The sequence below is a fragment of the Moschus berezovskii genome, chromosome 17 (assembly GCF_049115385.1).
Source record: "Moschus berezovskii isolate FMDL1 chromosome 17, NW_MosBer_1.0, whole genome shotgun sequence".
NCBI classification, from domain to species: Eukaryota; Metazoa; Chordata; class Mammalia; order Artiodactyla; family Moschidae; genus Moschus; species Moschus berezovskii.
In genome coordinates, this window is record NC_142476.1 from 9,369,489 (window position 1) to 9,389,135 (window position 19,647).

General features: G+C 44.9%; 1 protein-coding gene across 11 annotated transcripts in view; it reads left to right on the forward strand.

The window, feature by feature from the left end:
* Nucleotides 1-19,047, forward strand: part of LOC129557819 (uncharacterized) — a 37,661-nt gene extending 18,614 nt beyond the window's left edge. For 4 of the 11 annotated variants that reach the window (XM_088845167.1, XM_088845171.1, XM_088845169.1 and 1 more), the window contains 7 exons: nucleotides 757-827; nucleotides 1,277-1,301; nucleotides 3,927-3,994; nucleotides 4,731-4,755; nucleotides 8,983-9,030; nucleotides 16,928-17,013; nucleotides 17,431-18,787. In XM_088845167.1, the coding sequence (XP_088701293.1) occupies nucleotides 757-827; nucleotides 1,277-1,301; nucleotides 3,927-3,994; nucleotides 4,731-4,755; nucleotides 8,983-9,030; nucleotides 16,928-17,013; nucleotides 17,431-17,670 (563 nt within the window). In that variant the 3' untranslated portion in view covers nucleotides 17,671-18,787. The other 7 variants (XM_088845175.1, XM_088845174.1, XM_088845173.1 and 4 more) reach the window with 6 other exon arrangements.
* Nucleotides 19,048-19,647: the final 600 nt, after the last annotated feature.

Sequence of the window (19,647 nt, forward strand, 5' to 3'; positions counted from 1 at the left end):
ACTGTACATTGTCATAAGCCTTACATTGATAAACCCTGTAGCACACACTCAAGGGAAGGTGTCAAATAGATCACACAGTGGTACTTGATAGTTAGCCTAGTGACCATGGCTCTATTTGTAAATCTGCACAGCTGGGTCAGAACATCTTTCACCCATGCTTTTTATCCTCAATTAATTGTCTCACAAATTGTCTGACTTCGGTGAGTGGACAGCCACTGACTCAGTGGACATGCAAACATTTGTTGGAAAATGAAGACTGGGGAAAAAACATCACATGATTGATAGTAGCAATTTGGAAAGGTAGGGTTGAATTCAGTCCTCTGACGGAGTTTGCTTTCAATCCAGAATAAAGGCTCATAGAAGGCTTGGTAAGTTCAGTAGCTTTACTGTGGATCCTGGGGATGCAGTGATCTAGGAAGAACTCCAGAGGACAGGAGTGATTTAGCAGAAGCTGTAAACAGGCAAGCGGGTCATGGATCTCTGTCATTGAAAGCTGGCATGCATTTTAGTGTTTCTTTTGTCCTCATTGGTTAGGTTATCGCTAGTTAAATTGCAGAAGCTGTGTTTCATTTCATTCCTGCTCCTCTCCTTTGCTCCCCTTCCTTCGGCAGTTTGAGTCAACATCAGCTCAGTCCATAGTTACTAACCTCCCTCATGCATGCACTCCATCACATGTCCCAATCAAAAAACGACAAACGCTGGGTGACTGGTGAGCAGCCTCACCTGTGTCCTGACAGCTGCTCTCTGTCCCTCTAGCGCCCCAGGAGGACATGGTGGAGGAACTGTCCAGGGCCTGTGCTGAGGAACAGCCTCTAAATAATTTGAAGGTAAACTCATCTCTCTTTATCAGGGATAAGACTGCTCCTTCACTTCTTTATTTTTTATTCAGCTGAATACAGTTATTGTAGTCTGACGATATAAACTGTCACTGATGTATGCAATTCCTTGGCTGGGGAAATATTGAGGTTAAATCTATTATCAACACAGACCTGTTTCAATAGGACATTAAAAATAGACAGCATCAGTTACTACTGTAGGTGCTTTTAGCAAGAGAAATTTTCTCCTTCTTGAAAAGTAAGTTTGTATTTATTGGTCAAATTGAAACTGAGACCTCATGTGAAAAGGTCCAGCCTTTTCAACAGGTGTCTGCCCTGTTTTCCTTTGGGGCCATTGACTGAAAGAATTTGTTATCTGAGGATAAATATCAGATAACAGAAGACTTACTGCAGATAATGATGCTGAGACCCTCACACTGTTTTCTTCTCTCTAATTGCAGGAACACGGAGTAGTCTACAAACATGGTAAATATTCAGGGATCATCCCTGTGCTGAGGTACAATCTAGATGATGGAGGTGGGGCTCTCTTGATGGCTCTAGTTGGAGAGGCACCCTGACGCTGGATTCCTACAGGGGCTGAGAGGTGTGGATTCAGAGAAGAGACTGATCTCCCAAGATGAACCTTAACTGTGTTCTATGGTCCCTGTAATCAACTACACCATTTAGATGCTGTGGGTTTGTGTGAATCAGGGATTGGATGCTATCTGTGAGCCCATGTGATGTGATTTTGAGTCTCTGTCTGTGTGTGTATGTATGTGTGTGTGTGTCCTCAGAGATGTTTCCCTCTTAGTACAAGTCAAGTGTGAACTCTCTAAACACTTCTTATCACCACTGGCTAATTACATGATTCTTTCCTCAGCTCAGCCATTCCCCAAGTTAGGTTAATATTCATCTTCCTCAAATGGAGATGGTGGTGGACAAAATGGCCCAAGTTCTTGACCTGCTAAATAGAAAAGCCATATTGAATACCTAAGTGTGGTCCCAATATGGTTGTTCTGGACACCTGACCTTCACTTGACACTCAGCCCTGGGATCCTCAATAATGGTACATGGGGATCTCTCCATCTGTGACCCACACCAGGAGCTACTGGCTGCTCCAGAGGTCCAGATTGTGCCCTTTATTATAAGGGGAGCTCTGTGGTCACTTCCCTGGTGGCCCAGATGGTAAAGAGTCTGCCTACAATGCGGGAGACCCAGGTTTGATCTGTGGGTTGGATAGATCCTCTGGAGAAGGAAATGGCCACCCACTCCAGTACTCTTGCCTGGAAAATCCCATGGAGGGAGGAGCATGGTAGGCCACAGTCCATGGGCGAGCAAAGAGTCAGACATGACTTTGCAACTCCACTTTCACTTTCACTTTTCCGTGGTCGTCACAGAAACCATGGCAACCAAAGATGGATTAACAGACAATTTTGGCAGAGCCTGTAGTGTGAAAGGCACCCTGCGACTTGCATGCTCCTGGTCAAATCACAGATTCTGAGAATCATGTGCGCTTGTGTCGACAACTTAGGTCACAACACTCGGTGCCAGTGTCATTGCTTAAACAAGGAATAAAGCAGATTATCGGGAAGATACTTCATTGTACTGGGTCACATTAAAATAAGCCTTACTTTGAGTAAGCCCTGTAGCACACCCTGAAGGGAAGGTGTCAAATAGATCTATCTCACTTTGGGACTCGATAGCATAGCGACTGTGACTCTTTTTGTGGATCTCCTGCACAGCTTGGTGAGAGATAGCATTCACCCCATGCGTCCTCACCATAGTGAACTGTCCCACTAAATGTGTGACTTCTGTGAGTGCGGACAGCCACTGACTCGGGACATGCAAACACTGTTTGGAAGATGAAGAGTAGGAAAAAATATCACGTGATTGATAATAGCTATTTGGAAAGATAAGATTGAGTTCAGTCCTCTAACCGAGTTTGCTTTTAATCAAGAACAAAGTCTCATAGAAGACTTGTTAAGTACCATAGTTGTAACTGAATCCTGGGGAGGCAGTGATCTAGAAAGAAATGTAAAAGTCAGGGGCGATTTACTAGAAGCTGTAAACAGGCAGGAGGGTCATGGGTCTCTGTTATTGAAAACTGGCATGCATTTTAGTGTTTCTTTTGTCCCCATTGGTTAGGTTATCAGTAGTTAAATGCAGAAGCTGTGTTTCATTTCTTTCCTGCTCCTCTCCTTTGCTCTCCTTCATCCAGCAAAGAGGATGATTCAATAGCAGCTCAGTCCATAGCTAGTAACCTCCCTCATGCATGCACTCCACCCCATGACCCCATCAAAAAAAAAAAACCAAAAAAGAAAAATGCTGAGTAATTGGTGAGCAGCCTCACCAGTGTCCTGACAGCTACTCTGTGTCCCTCTAGCTCCCCAGGAAGACCAGTGAGGTGGAGAAACCATGCTTTTTATAATCAACTGTCCCACTAAACATATAGCCCCTGTGAGTATTGACAGCCACTGACTCAGTGGACATGCACACAGTGTAAGAAACAAATATTGATAGAAAAATATGATGATATTCATAGCGGCTGTAATTAAATGGTAGGATTCAGTGTTTTCAAATCTTGTATATTTGATTTTCTTTAAGACAAGTGATTAGTGAATTAGTAGAATGGCCCAGGATTAAATTCAGTCTTTTAACAGTTCACTTTTAATCAAGTACAAAATCTCATAGGAAACATGAACAGAGTAGCAGCAACTGTGGAGCTCGGAGAAAGCATGATCTGGGAAAAATCAAGAGACTGTGACAATTTATCAGGAGCTCAAAATGAGCAGGAGGAGTCGTGGGTCTCTCTCAGTGAACAGTACATGCATTTTAGAGTTTTTCTTTTTATAGATTGAATATTTCCTTTGGATTAGGATCCTCTTAGCTGGAGGGCAAAGATCTATTTTCATTTCCTTCCTCCTCTCCTTTGCTTTCCTTCCTCCTCCAAAGAGGATGGATGGACACAAGTTCAGCCCATGCTTACTAACCTCCCTCATCCATACACACCACCCCATGTTCATACAAAGAAAAAAAAAAACTGTTTTTTCTTTTTTCCCAATTCCTGATCAGCCTCATCTCTCTTCTAACAGCTACTCTCTGTCTCTCTAGGTTTCACTGAGGACCTGCCAGTCAACCCAGCTTGTGACAGGACAGAAGAGCCGCTGTGTGTCTCCAAGGCAAGTTTTTCTTTTTATTCTGGTCTGAGATAGAAGTATTGTTTCCTTTCTCTTTCAGTAGAATAAACTTACGAGTCTTTGAGTGTGCCTGTTTTGCTGCTGCTGCTAAGTCACTTCAGTCGTGTCCGACTCTGTGTGACCCCATAGACGGAAGCCCACCAGGCTCCCCCGTCCCTGGGATTCTCCAGGCAAGAACACTGGAGTGGGTTGCCATTTCCTTCTCCAATGTGTGAAAGTGGAAAGTGAAAAGTGAAAGTGAAGTCGCTCAGTCGTGTCCAACCCTTAGCGACCCCACAGACTGCAGCCTACCAGGCTCCTCCATCCATGGGATTTTCTAGGCAATAGTACTGGAGTGGCTTGCCATTGCCTTCTCCGGCAATTCCCTTGGTTGGGATAATGTGGAATGAGAGTCTTACTACCAACTCAAGACGCCTCAGTCCACAGGATATTACAATTGTTAGCGTCCATTACACCCTGCAGAGTACAGAGTTCTCTCTCCTATAGTACCTTTTCCTTTAGGAAAGGAATTCTGTAATTTCCAACCCAAGTGGACTTGGAAGTTCCATCCTCCAGGCAAAGGTCTTGCCTTTCATCCTGAGTGTGTGGGCTCTGATCTTGCTGGGTTCCCTGACTCCATCACTGTCCCTCATCAGGTTTTCTACTGTCACCATATGAACCAAAGACTGTGCACCTGTGTGATCTTACCCTCACAGTGTCTTCTCTTCTGTCCTTGCAGGTGGCCCTTCCAGCATGTGAAAGTGGTATGTATTCTAGAATCATTCAGCTGGGGAGATAAAGCTTTGTAGATGAGAAAGTTAAGGCTTTCTCACTGGTTTTAGTGTAGAGGCCAAACTGATTCCAAATTCCTGCTGGGAATGAATATGGGCCCTGGTGATAGAAAGTAGCTTTCAAGTAGATAATGTGGCTGATTACTGTAGCTCCAGGAAGAAGCTGTATTATGGTTAATAATGTAGGTTTGTGTCCATGGGACTGGGTATGTCCCTAAGTGTAATGAATAGTGTGATTGTTTTTGTGTGTGTGAATTTTTTGTGTTGTGTTTTTCCCAATTTTTGTCACCCTAAATATCACTGTTACTGTTGTCAACTCTCCACCCCCAAAATGCCCATCACCATTGCACCATGAATAAGGATGTAAATAAGAATTAAACAAAGTATACACATTCACTGTATGCTTTGATTTTACACCAAGTGTACATCCTTTAACCTGGAAAACAAATCCCATTACTCTCCAGGAAAATATTTTCAGCATTCTTTTTAATTTTTATTGATATTTTTTATTGTCTGTACTGGGCCTTCATTGCTACACAGGCTATTCACTACTTGTGGAAAGCAAGGACAACTCCCTAGTTGTCGTGAGTAGGCTTCTCACTTTGGTGGCTGCTTTTGTTGCAGAGCGTGGGTCCTAGGGCTCTCTGGCTTCCTCAGTTTTGGCACTTGGACTTAGTAGTTGTGGCTCCTGGGCCCTAGAGCACAGGCTCAGTAGTTGTGGCACATGGGATTAGTTGCTCTGGGACATGTGGAATCTTTCCAGTCCAGGGATCCAGTCCATATCTCCTGCATTGGCAAGTATATTCTTAACTACTGAGCCACCAGGGAAGCCCTGCAGGATTCTTTTGAACAAAACTGTGTTTTAGAACCTCCCTTACTGGGTCAAACACACCTTTACTGCTGCTGCTAAGTCGTGTCAGTCATGTCCGACTCTGTGCGACCCCACAGAGGGCAGCCCACCAGGCTCCTCAGTCCCTGGGATTCTCCAGGCAAGAATACTGGAGTGGGTTGCCATTTCCTTCTCCAGTGCATGAAGGTGAAAAGTGAAAGTGAAATCGCTCAGTCGTGTCTGACTCTTCACGACCCCATGGACTGCAGCCTACCAGGCTCCTCCATCCATGGGATTTCCCAGGCAAGAGTACTGGAGTGGGTTGCCATTATAAATATTGTCTCTTAGTAGGTCTTATGGTATTTTGATTGGTCAACATTAATCACTCTGCCTCGTCCCTCATTCAGACTCTTTCCTATTAGACCCTCCGAATGAATCTTCCCCTCTCACCCAAGGCACCTAGTACTGGGGAGGCCCGATTCTTCTGCAGGGAGCCCCTTGTGGTACCCGCAGGCCACACCCAGTTCTAGAGGAATCTGAGAAAGGAGACCCTCTAGGAACAGATGGAGGAAATTTCAGTCCAGTTTTGCCTCTTAAGCTTTGAAGTGTCCAGTCTGTCCTGTTAATTCCATACACCGTGCTGTTCAGTACATCTCTAGAACTTTTCCATCTTGCAACTAAAATTTTATAGTCATTGAACAGACATTCCCTGTATCAACCTCTTCCCAGCTCTTGGAACTACCCTTCTACTCTCTGCTTCCCTGAGTTTTCCTTTAGATAACTCAGGTAAAATGAATCGTGCAGTATTTGTCTTCCTGTGACTAGCTTATTTTACTCTTACCGATGTCCTCCCGCTTCATTCATTGCTGCAAATGACAGGATTTCCTTCATTATTAAAGACTGAGTCACATTCCAGTGTATATATACACCACTGGAATATATATATATTTTCTCTAATGATTTATCTGCCCATGGACACTGGATAGTTTTTCTGTCTTGGTTGTTGTGTACAATGCAGCAATGAATATGAGACTGTAGATATCTCCTGGACATTCTTATTTTATCTCCTTTGGACATAAACTCAAAAGAGTGATTCCTCAATCTTATAACAGTTTTCTTAATAATTTTTTGAGGGACTTCTAAACTTCCATAGTGGCTACACCATTTTCCATTTCTACCAACAGGGTACAAATGTTCCACTTCTCTACATCCTTGCCAACACTTGTTATTTTATTTTTATAACACACATCCTGAAAGGTTGTATCATCTTTTGACTTGGTTAGCTCAGTTGGTAGAGAATCCGCCTGCAATGCAGGAGACCCCGGTTCAATTCCTGGGTCAAGAATATCAACTGGAGAAGGGATAGGCTACCCACTCCAGCATTCTTGGGCTTCCCTTGTGGCTCAGCTGGTAAAGAATCTGCCTGCAATGCAGGAGACCTGGGTTTGATCCCTGGGTTGGGAAAATCCCCTGGAGAAGGGAAAGGCTAGCCACTCAAGTATTCTGGCCTGGAGAATTCCATGGATTGTAAAGTCCATGGGGTCACAAAGAGTTGGACACGACTGAGTGACTTGTGCTTTCCATTTTGCTCATACTTAGTGATGTTGACAATGGCAAGCCACTCCAGTACTCTTGCCTAGAAAATCCCATGGATGGAGGAGCCTGGTAGGCTGCAGTCCGTGGGGTCACTAAGGGTCGGACACAACTGAGCGACTTTACTTTCACTTTTCACTTTCACACATTGGAGAAGGAAATGGCAACCCACTCCAGTGTTCTTGCCTGGAGAATCCCAGGGATGGGGGAGCCTGGTGGGCTTCCGTCTATGGGGTCACACAGAGTCGGACACGACTGAAGTGACTTAGCAGCAGCAGCTGCAGTGATGTTGAGCACTTTTTTATGTATACTGATCACTTCTATTTCTTCTATGAAAAAATGTCTACTGAAGCTTTTTACACATTTTTTAAACTCAATTATTTGCCTGCTGTTGGTTTGAAGTTGTAGTTACTTTTTTATATATTCTGGATATTGTTCCGTTACTCAGATACAAAGTTTGCAGATAGTTCCTCTCATTCTATAGGTTGCCTTTCTGTTGATTGTTGAGGAAACTATCCTTTCTTAACTTGATAATTTTAGTACCTTGGCAAAGATCATTTGGCCACACATGTGTGAATTTATTCAAGAATCCCTTCATTGGCCTCTCTGCCTATTTTGTTTCTGGTAGAACTCTGTTTTGACTGCTGTGGCATTCTTACGTGTTTTGAATTCAGGAAGCCTTAAGGCCCCATTGTTCTGTGCACTCAATATTGGTTTTTCTCTTTGGATTTCGCTTGATTTCCGTAAGTATTAGTATTGGGGATTCTTTTTGTTTGTTTGTTTCTATAAAAATGACATGATATTTTGTGAGTTGTTTCAACATATATGTGCATCACTTTTAGTAGAATAAGAAGGTCAGTCTGTGACCTTCTAGTCTTTGACCATATTCCAGTCTGTGAGTATGGTATGTCATTGGAATTACATGTCTCTTCTTTCTTTCAACAGTGTTACATGGTTTTCAGTGCACAAATCTTTCACTTCCTAAGGAGCCTTTTCTACTGCCTTGCTTGGGTCCCCTAGAATCAGGGATGGGAAAGATGGGCTCATGAAGAGAATGAATGTTTCTCCTTCCCCTCTGTACCTACTCTCTGGTTACTTGTAGTGCAGGAGTGCTGGGTCATGCCCTTTACCTCTGCCTACAAATGAGCTCCCTACTGGGAATTTTCTTTGAAACTGAGTATTCACCTTGCTGTTGGAATGTCCACAAGGAAGCCCCCAATGCCTGGACTGTGTCCTAGAGCCCCAGGTATACCTACATGTGAATGATCAAATTATACCAACAAATCTGCAATAAAGAACAAACAAGAACAGACAGTTTGTTGCCTTTTCCTTGACTGTGGAGCTCTTAGAGCTGAACTTTCCAGTGTAGTAGTCACTGGTCAGATCTGCCTATCTATAATGAACATATTTCAAACAATACTTAACTTGCTATATTAAAAACAAAACAAAAACCACACAATTACCTGGTCACCCAAGCCATATTTCAAGTGCGTCCATAAGTGTTGAAATTTCAGGTTGGTAAGCTTGAATGCAAGCTAAATTGGGCCTTTAGAAATGTAAGGTTGAAAGGTGATTCCCTCAGCATCTCTCTCTCATGTGAAATATTGCAGCTGTGCTCAAGATCTTGTTGAAGGGCTCTGACTCCACAAAGCACAGGGGAGGTCTGTGAACCTGGAGGGAAAACCAGAAAGATGCTGTGTGAGCAAAGTGGAGGAGGAGAAATGGGTGGGTCAACTTGTATAATAACTGTATTATTGCTCATGGTTGTCTTTCTACAGACTGCTTTCTGGAGAGCATTAGCAGCAGCGATACAGAAGATAACGCAGGTAGGGAACAGCTCTCAGGTGGGATTTAGGGGATAGGGTTCCTGGACCACTCGGGTTACACCTGCTTCTGTGGCGATGAAGGAAGGTGAATATAAATTTGGGAAGAAGGAAATGTATTGGAACTGTGATTTGTTCTTCCTACATTGTAATATACTTGCCTTGAGAACCCCATGAACAGTATCAAAAGGCAAAATGATAGGATACTAAATGAGGAATTCCCCAGGTCGGTAGGTGCCCAGTATGCTACTGGAGATCAGTGGAGAAGTAACTCTAGAAGGAATAAAGGGATGGAGCAAAAGCAAAACCAATACCCAGTTGTGTATGTGATCGATGATAGAAGCAAGGTCCGGTGCTGTAAAGAGCAATATTGCATAGGAACCTGGAATGTTAGGTCCATGAATCAAGGCAAATTGGAAGTGGTCAAACAGGAGATGGCAAGAGTGAACACAGACATTCTAGAAATCAGTGAATTAAAATGGACTGGAATGGGTGAATTTAACTCAGATGACCATTATATCTACTACTGTGGGCAGGAATCCCTTAGAAGAAATGCAGTAGCCATCATGGTCAACAAAAGAGTCCGAAATGCAGTACTTGGATGCAATCTTAAAAACGACAGAATGATTTCTGTTCGTTTCCAAGGCAAACCATTCAATATTACAGTAATCCAGGCCTATGCCCCAACCAGTAACGCTGAAGAAGCCGAAGTTGAACAGTTCTATGAAGACCTACAAAACGTTTTAGAACTAACACCCAAAAAAGATGTCCTTTTCATTATAGGGGACTGGAATGCAAAAGTAGGAAGTCAAGAAACACCTGGAGTAACAGAAAGTTTGGCCTTGGAGCACGGAATGAAGAAGGGCAAAGGCTAATAGAGTTTTGTCAAGACAACGCACTGGTCATAACAAACACCCTCTTCCAACAACACAAGAGAAGACTCTACACATGGACATCACCAGATGGTCAACATCGAAATCAGATTGATTATATTCTTTGCAGCCAGGATGGAGAAGCTGTATACAGTTAGCAAAAACAAGACCAGGAGCTGACTGTGGCTCAGATCATGAACTCCTTATTGCCAAATTCAGACTTAAATAGAAGAAAGTAGGGAAAACCACTAGACCTTTCAGATATGACCTAAATCAAATCCCTTATGACTATACAGTGGAATTGAGGAATAGATTTAAGGGACTAGATCTGATAGATAGAGTGCCTGATGAACTCTGGATGGAAGTTCGTGACATTGTAAAGGAGACAGGGACCAAGACCATCCAATGGAAAAGAAATGCAAAAAAGCAAAATGGCTGTCTAAGGAGGCCTTACAAATAGCTGTGAAAAGAAGAGAGGCGAAAAGTAAAGAAGAAAAGGAAAGATATAAGCGTCTGAATGCAGAGTTCCAAAGAATAGCAAGGAGAGATAAGAAAGCCTTCCTCAGTGATCAATGCAAAGAAATAGAGGAAAACAACAGAATAGGAAAAACAAGAGATCTCTTCAAGAAAATTAGAGATTCCAAGGGAACATTTCATGCAAAGATGGGCTCGATAAAGGACAGGAATGGTATGGACCTAACAGAAGCAGAAGATATTAAGAAGAGGTGGCAAGAATACACAGAAGAACTGTACAAAAAAGATCTTCACGACCAAGATAGTCACGATAATGTGATCACTGACCTAGAGCCAGACATCTTGGAATGTGAAGTCAAGTGGGCCTTAGAAAGCATCACTAGGAACAAAGCTAGTGGTGGTGATGGAATTCCAGTTGAGCTATTTCAAGTCTTGAAAGATGATGCTGTGAAAGTGCTGCACTCAATATGCCAGCAAATTTGGAAAACTCAGCAGTGGCCACAGGACTGGAAAAGGTCAGTCTTCATTCCAATCCCAAAGAAAGGGAATGCCAAAGAATGCTCAAACTACCGCACAATTGCACTCATCTCACACACTAGTAAAGTCATGCTCAAAATTCTCCAAGCCAGGCTTCAGCAATATGTGAACCGTGAACTCCCAGATGTTCAAGCAGGTTTTAGAAAAGGCAGAGGCACCAGAGATCAAATTGCCAACATCCGCTGGATCATGGAGAAAGCAAGAGAGTTCCAGAAGAGCATCTATTTCTGCGTCATTGACTATGCCAAAGCCTTTGACTGTGTGGATCACAATAAACTGTGGAACATTCTGAAAGAGATGGGAATGCCAGACCACCTGACCTGCCTCTTGAGAAACCTGTATGCAGGTCAGGAAGCAACAGTCAGAACTGTACATGGAACAACAGACTGGTTCCAAATAGGAAAGGGAGTGCATCAAGGCTGTATATTGTCACCTTGCTTATTTAACTTATATGCAGAGTACATCATGAGGAACGCTGGGCTGGAAGAAGCAGAAGCTGGAATCAAGATTGCTGGGAGAAATATAAATAATCTCAGATATGCAGATGACACTCCCCTTATGGCAGAAAGTGAAGAGGAACTAAAAAGCCTCTTGATGAAAGTAAAAGAGGAGAGTGAAAAGGTTGGCTTGAAGCTCAACATTCAGAAAACAAAGATCATGGCATCTGGTCCCATCACTTCATGGGAAATAGATGGAAAAACAGTGGAAACAGTGTCAGACTTTATTTTTTGGGGCTCCAAAATCACTGCAGATGCTGATTGCAGCCATGAAATTAAAAGACGCTTACTCCTTGGAAGGAAAGTTATGACCAACCTTGATAATATATTAAAAAGCAGAGACATTACTTTGCCAAGAAAGGTCCGTCTAGTCAAGGCTATGGTTTTTCCCATGGTCATGTATGGATGTGAGGGTTGGACTGTGAAGAAAGCTGATCGCTGAAGAATTGATGCTTTTGAACTGTGGTGTTGGAGAAGACTCTTGAGAGTCCCTTGTACCGCAAGGAGTTCCAACCAGTTCATTCTAAGGGAGATCGATCCCGGGTGTTCATTGGAAGGACTGATGCTAAAGCTGAAACTGCAATACTTTGGCCACCTCATGCGATGAGTTGACTCACTGGAAAAGACTCTGATGCTGGGAAGGGTTGGGGGCGGGAGGAGAAGGGGACGACCGAGAATTAGATGACTGGATGGCATCACTGACTCTGTGGACATGGGTTTGAGTGAATTCCGGGAGTTGGTGATGGACAGGGAGGCCTGGCGTGCTGTGATTCATGGGGTCGCGGAGAGTCGGACACGACTGAGCGACTGAACTGAACTGAACTGACATTTTAATGATATAATAGAGCTATGTGTCCATGTGCTGTATTGGGCTGCACTTATGGTCATCTCTTCTTGCTTTTCTGTTTAGAAATGTCCTTTCTCACAAGACACCTCTTTCCTTGTCCTTTCACCACCAAATATGAAAGCTTGGTTTCTGGTTAGTATCTGAAGGGTAGTATGGACAGGGACTTTAGCTTCATGTTTAAATTCTCCTATGATGGCCCCATCCTAGTGGGCACTAAATTCTCATAGTCACTTAACACTGGAGACCAAATTCTTGCAGTGAATGTCAGGTGGTGGGTGAAGAATGAACTCTCTCCCTCTGCATTTTCAGGACGTGTGGCTTCCCCTCATGTTTGTCTTCACTGTTTATTACTTGTATGAAGGGTGCTCTCCGGATTGGATGAGTCAAAGCACGTGTGCTCTGGCGTCCCTGCCCGGGCTGAGTCTCCTGGAGCTCATCTCAGCAACACACCTCCCCAAGGATGTTGTGCTGAAGGTGCTTGCTTGTGATAGCAGTCCATGTCCAGCTGCCCCTAGAGACCAGCATGGCCGCAGATTCTAAAGACTGTGAAGGGGCCACTGGATTTCTTTACACATGTTCTCACATGGTCTCCTGGGACCTTTCAGACCTAGGTCAGAGACTCAGAGCAGCAGGACTCGGGGTCACTGATCCTCTTAGAACCCCCTACATCCTCCAGACAAAAGCTCCAGATGGTTTTGATCACCATCTTTGCACACTCCTCGACTCATTTATCTTTTTAAATTTGTTTTGCATTTGAGTTGTTGTATTTTCTTATACATTTTGAGTATGAGCTCCTTATCTGAATATGTTTTGTATTTTTTCTGTAGTTTATCTTTTCATCCTACTGATTGTTGAAAAGACTACCCTTTCCCTATTTTGTTGTCTTAGAATCTTGGTGAATTTCATTTGACCGTGTACCCATGAGTTTACTTGGGGCTCTTTATTCTGGTCTTTAGGGCTATGCATCTGTTTCTATGTCAGTATCATAGAGCTTTGATTCCTATATCTTTGTAATATGCCTTGAAATCAGGAGGTGAGAAACTTTGATCTTTGTTCTCAGGATTATTTTGTCTATTTGCAGTCTTTAATGTTTCCATATATCTTTTTGGATTTGCTTTTTCCATTTCTATGAAAATGATGTTAATACTTTGATTGGTGTTGCAATGAATTTTGCCTTAGCTTTGGGTAGTGTAGAAATGTCAACAGTACTAAGTCTCCAGTCTATGAACATGGAATGTCATTTCAATTCCTTGTGCCTGGTTTCATTCTTTCAGTGTGGTTTGTAGTTTTCAGTGTGCAGGTTGTTTGCTTTCTAAAGGCACTTTGTCCTTGCCCTCTCTAGATCTTTCAGTCAGTGGTTGGAAGGATGGTCTCATGAAGAGACGAAGTGTCCCTCTTTCTCTTCTGCACCTGTTTTCTGATTATGTTCAGCACAGGCGCCCTGGGCCCTGTGTCCATACCTGTCCTCTCAAGTGGAGCACCTGCTGGCAATTCCTCTAAGATCTGGGTGTTGACGTTAGTATTTCAGTGTCCCAAAGGCTCATGAGTACCTGGGATGTGTGCATGAGCCCAGGAAAAACCCATAAATGAATCATCAAATCAGGCCAGCCAGATAACCTGCAGAAGCTGTTGGGCTACACTTTACAGGCCTGTACTGCCTAGATTTGAGGCCGAAGAAAGGTCCCAGAGTTGACAGAAATAGCAAAGTTTTAATAGACGGAATATCTTATATATCTGAAGTAAAAGTCCTGGAGAGACATGCACTGTGGATCGCAGGTGACAGGCAGAAGACAGCAGCTGCAGTATTCTTCACTCCGGGGGGATGGGGAGTCTACCAGTTACAGGGGGAATTAACAGCAGATTGGCTCATTGGTTACACTGGTTACCATGGAAACCAGTAGAGGGCCACATCCCTCTCTTACCCCCTCAGGCTAAATAATTTCATGGGCCAGAGGTCTTTTCTTTGTTAATCTATAGGTAAAAAGCCATCTTGAAAAGGGTAGACAATGCAGAGGGAATAACCAAGAGAAGGGTGATAACATTCTATATATATTCATTTGACAGTCACTGAGCTGTGTCCGACTCTTTGTGATCCCATGAACTATACCCCCCCAGTCCCTCTGTCCATGGTTTCTCCAGCTAAGAATATTGAAGTGGTTTCCATTTCCTGTGCCAAAACGTCATCCCAACCCAGGGATCAAACCCATGTCCCCTGCACTGGCAGCCAGGTTTTTTTTTTTACCACTGAGCCACCTTCGAAGCCCTATACCCTCCCTTTTACCACAGTGCCCTGGTATGCCATAAACTGTTCTGCCACCATCTATCAGAAGTGTTAGAACCACTGGTGCTGATCTTAAGATTCATTCAATCTTGCCTGGTGGCTCAGACAGTAAAGAATTCACCTGCAGTGCAGCAGACCTGGCTTCGAACCCTGAGTCAGGAAGATTCCCTGAAGAAGGAAATGACTACCCACACTCCAGTACTCTTGCCTGGAGAATTCCATGACAGAGGGGCCTGGTGGGTTACACTTCATGGGGTCAGAAATTGTCCAGCACAACTGAGTGATTAAGCACACACATATATAAACATATATAGAGGTTGTTGTGTATTATAGTGTGGTAGCCACTAGCCAGATGTGACTGTTATAGTTCGCTTAAAGTCATGTTTTACATGTGTCAAAAAATACTTGTGATTTCAGGTTGGTTAGCATGAAGGTGAGAGCTCTAAGGGTCCTGTAGAAGTGAGAGGTTGAAAAGTGACTCTTTTAGCATCTCTGTCTTTAGGTTTGCAACAGAGATCAGTGTCTTATTGAAGGGCTCTGACTGCACAGAGCACAGATGATTGCCATCTGCTATCCGCAGTGGGGTGTCTCTTCAGGACCCTGGGGAAAAGATCAAGGTGATGCTGTGAGAGCCAGCAGGGCCTCAACTGGAGCAGAAGTGGGTGGGTCGCTCATTCTAATCACCTTGTTGCCCAAGATTGTTTTTCTGCGGTAGGCATTGTGGAGAGCATTTGGTGCCGTGATAAGGAAGGGGACACGGGAAGGAAACAACATTCAGAATGGATCTGATGGGAGAGGGCTCCTGGACTTTAGAGATAAACCCTCAGCTTAGAGGCTAGGAAAGAGAACATGACATTAGGAAGAAGGAACTGTGTGTAGAGTTCTGACTAACTATTTTCATATTTTAATGATATGATAGAGAAATTGTGTCCTGGACATGCATTGTGCTCTGTTTATTATCACCTTTTCTTGCTTTACTCTTCAAAAATTATCTTTCCTGTAAGAGCTGCTCTCTCCTGCTTCTGTCACTGACTAGTATGGAAGCCTGGTCTCTGGTCAGCACAGCTCGGGTATTGTGCACTGCAGACTCTGTTTTCTCTTCATGTTGAACTATGATGGTCATATCCCAGTAGGCACAAAACTCTCATTGTCATTTGACGCTGGAGATCACATCCCTGTAGCGCGTGTGAGGTGGTAGTTGAGACATGAACTCTCTCCTCCTGCACTTTGAGGACTTGTGACTTCCCCTCATGTTTGTCCTCACTGTTAATCCCTCATGTAGAGGGCGCTCCCAGGGGTGGATGAGTCAGAGCACACAGGCTCTGTGGTCCCTGCCTGGGCTCGGTCTCCTGAAGCTCATCTCAGCCTCTGCACCAGCCAAGGCTGATGTGCTGAAGATGCTTCCATGTGAGAGGTCCACGTCCAGCTGCTCCTAGAGACCCTCCATGGCTGCAGATTCTAGAGTCTGTGAAGGGGCCACTGGGCTTGTTCACACACTTGCTTTCACAGTCCTGCTGACCTGGTCTCCTGGGATTAAGCAGTCCCAGGGCAGCAGGTCCCGGGGTCACTGCTGCTCTCAGAACCCACTGCTCCATCCAGACCGTCCTGCCCCTTCTCCCCAGTCCCAGGCCCGCCCCATCCTCTGTCCTTTCCGTACATCTTCCCAGGTCTCATCCCTCCAATTTTCCAAGTCTCAGTGCAAACCAGGCAGCTACCAGATCTTTATGGAGGACCCTTGTCACATCATTCTGGTTAAATGAAATTGGAAGTGTTTGCCCTAAGGATCTGTGAAACTTAAAGTGTTGCTGAGAGCATTAAGCATCTCCCAGGTAACTCAGGTCACCAGAGGCAACAGGAGAATCTCTGTTATGTGAAATTTTTGTCTTTCCCTCCCCCAGGGCTCAAAACACTCTCAGGTCCATGCTGGGTCCTCCCTGGCAGGGATGGATTGTTTAATTAAATAATGGGCTGATAGAAGACAGTGGCCGTACACCCATGGTCCTTCTTCCAATGTGTCGTGTTGGAGAACTCTAGGGTTGGTGGAGCTTCAAGGAGGAAGGACAAGAACAGGGACTAGAGGAGAGAAATGAGGAAGGACGAGAGAGGAAACAGCGGGAGGAGGAGGCAAGCAAGGTCGTGGGCAGAGATGCACAGAGACAGTGACCGCCTGGAGGAGGAACAGGTTGTCGCGGCCTCATTCCTGGTCACACGTAGACAAGCTGAGGGTGGCGACAGGAAGCTTCAGGTCAGAGACCCACTTAAGAGCTGAAACCCTGAGGCCCTGGGTTGTCCCTGGAGAAAACGCACCAGGGGTCCCAGGGTCAGGCTCTGAGGAGCACCAGGGTCCCCCAGGCACATCCTGACTCTAAGTCTCCCCTTTTCTTTCCCACAGACTCTCCACGAGACTGCTGCCCTCAGACACCAGAAATCTGCAGAGCAGTTAATAAAGACTCAGAGATGGAGAGCAAGAACACAGAGGTCATTTCTCTCTCTTTCATATCTTTTAAATCTTTTCTCTTTTTCTGATCCATAGACTCTTCCTTGTAACCCTTCCCCATCTCCACTTTCCATCTTTTTATGATTATCCTCCTGGAGCACCTGGTCTCTTATAGGCACTGGGGATCCTGGGAGCGCATGTAAAACCTATGAATCTGTCTGCAGCCCTCTTCCCCTACTCTCGTAGCATCGCCCCGGCTCCTGACGTCATGTCTGCACCCTTGAACCTGGTTTTGTCACTATGACTGGCCTGAGAAGGAGTGGAGGCTGGAGTTGGTATGGCTGGACGCACGCAGTTGAAGTGCCCACATGAAGTCTGCACTGCCCTGGGCTTCCCCATATGGTTGCTTTCCTGCCCTGAAAGAGCATGGACCTGCCTGACTGACCTCTTCCTTCCAGATTTCAGAAAACTCTTTGCTTGTTTACTGGAGGAGTGTGCAGGAGTCCAGGAGCTGCTGTTCCAGCGTGTTCTCTTTAAAGATCCCCCTTGAGGGCTTCCTCATCTCCCTCTGCAGGATCCAGCTCTGCCCTCCCAACCCCTCTAAAGGCAGCAGGGGGCACCCTTGGTCCATCACCAGCGGCAGAGAGAGGTTGGGGCGGCCCTCCCCTCCCCAGTCCTGGGCTCTGGGAACAGAGTGAAGGAGACACAGGCGCCCAGAGCTCGTGCAGGCAGGGGTCACCTGGCAGCTCTGCCTCCCTGTGGGTGCTCCCTGGGCCCGAGGGTCCCAGTCAGCCTGGGGGGGTGTCCTCAGGCAAGTGTCCAGTCTGGGGTCCCTCAGGTTCTTGAACCTGGAGACTTGGTCACTTCAGGCACAATTTCTCAAGCTGAAGTTGGAGGTTCTGTAAATTCTTCTGTGTATGTGTCCAACTGAAGACAAACCAGAAAGCAATACAGTGCTGCTTGGGATGCTGTTAGTGGTAAGGGAGCCACCTATCAATGCAGGAGACACAAGAGACTCGGGTTCAGTCTCTGGGTAGGGAAGGACCCCTGGAGAAAGGAAATGGTAACCCACGCCAGTATTCTTGTCTGGAGAATCCCAGTGACTGAGGAGCCTGTTGGGCAATAATCCTAGGGTGTACAGAGTCAGACATGACTGAACTGAGCAGCACACTTGGGATGAGTGGCAGGATTCAAGTTACTCAAGTTCCTTTTTTTTCCCAATTATGTCATTAACATTTTATTATAATTTAAAAATCAGTGTCTTCTGTCAAATTTTAATGTTGCAACACGCTAAGCATAAAATGTACCTTTTTATTACAACAACATAATAACAGTTTGAAACCTCAGGAGAGTTTGGCTGGGGCTTGGAAATGATTATCAAGGAAAACAGAGACCCCAGGTGTCTGTCCATTTCCAGCGCTCAGGTCTCAGGAGCAGTGCTGCTGAGTGTACGGTGGGTGGGCAGGTTCTCCTACCCCCTGTGTCATCTCACCTCATGCTTCTCCCAGGGCCTAAAAGGAAGGGGGGACCCAAGCTTTCAGTCCTGGATCCCAGAGTCCCCTGTTCCTCTGCCTGAGTCTCACTGTCCAGGGGACCCATCAGTTGAGGGGTGCCGGCCAGATGCTCAGGTGTACTTGCTCCTGTGGGACATTGCTAAAGACTCCCTGATGACAGAAAAGGCACTCAGGAGAGAGCAGGACACAGGCCCTGTGTAAATCTGAGTCCCAAAGCCAGGTCCAGATCCTGGGAAATCTTGGTCCTTTACACCCTCCTCAGGGAGCCCTCCTCTGTCTGACTCTGCATCTGTCTGTGTTGTTGCAGGCTCTGATCTGAATCCATGAAGACCTGGACCTGGACCCCAGAGTGGGGATCCCCCACAGCACCAGGAGCCTCATCTGGACCAGATCAGGGGAGGCCTAACTGCTTCTCTCCTGAGGTCCCCATTTAGTACAGTTTCAGTTGTTTTGTTGTATAGATTTAGTGTTAGTTTTTCCTACAGTTTTATCTATATGTTGTGCATTTATCTGTATGTTCAATATTTATATTAAGGTTTTTCATTAAATTTTTAAAATATATCTTCTTTTAAAATAATTTTTTTCTGAAAGCACACACATGTACAGAAAAGCACCCTCAACAGAGGTAGAACCTAATAACTTGTCGTAAGGCACTCACCCTTGTGACCACCACCAGGATATCCCCCCTCACATACAACTCAGTCTTCGTTGAGTAAGGAACTGCAAATTTAGTTGCATCTGTCCTTATGTCATTGTCTGTAAGGATTCTGTTTTCGCACGTCTGCTCATTCCACTAGTCATAGGAGATCAATATTACCCTAGGTCTTTCATGATTTGCATGTCAGGACTTTCAAAACTCATTTTGTTTGGCTGGTAAAAGTTCCTGATTCATCATTTCTCTCATGTAACTTAAATGTGTTTGTCTCTTTTCTTCTAACACAGAGATTTTTCTCTCTGAAAAGGCTTTTAAATTTTTAGTTTTTATTCCCTTATATCTCCCCCACTCTTTTCTTCTAGCTGTCCAAAGGACTTTTATTTTTAAAACCTAGTAGCTTTACTACGAAGAAGGCAATGGCACCCCACTCCAGTACTCTTGCCTGGAAAATCCCATGGACGGAGGAGCCTGGAGGGCTGCAGTCCATGGGGTCGAGAAGAGTCGGA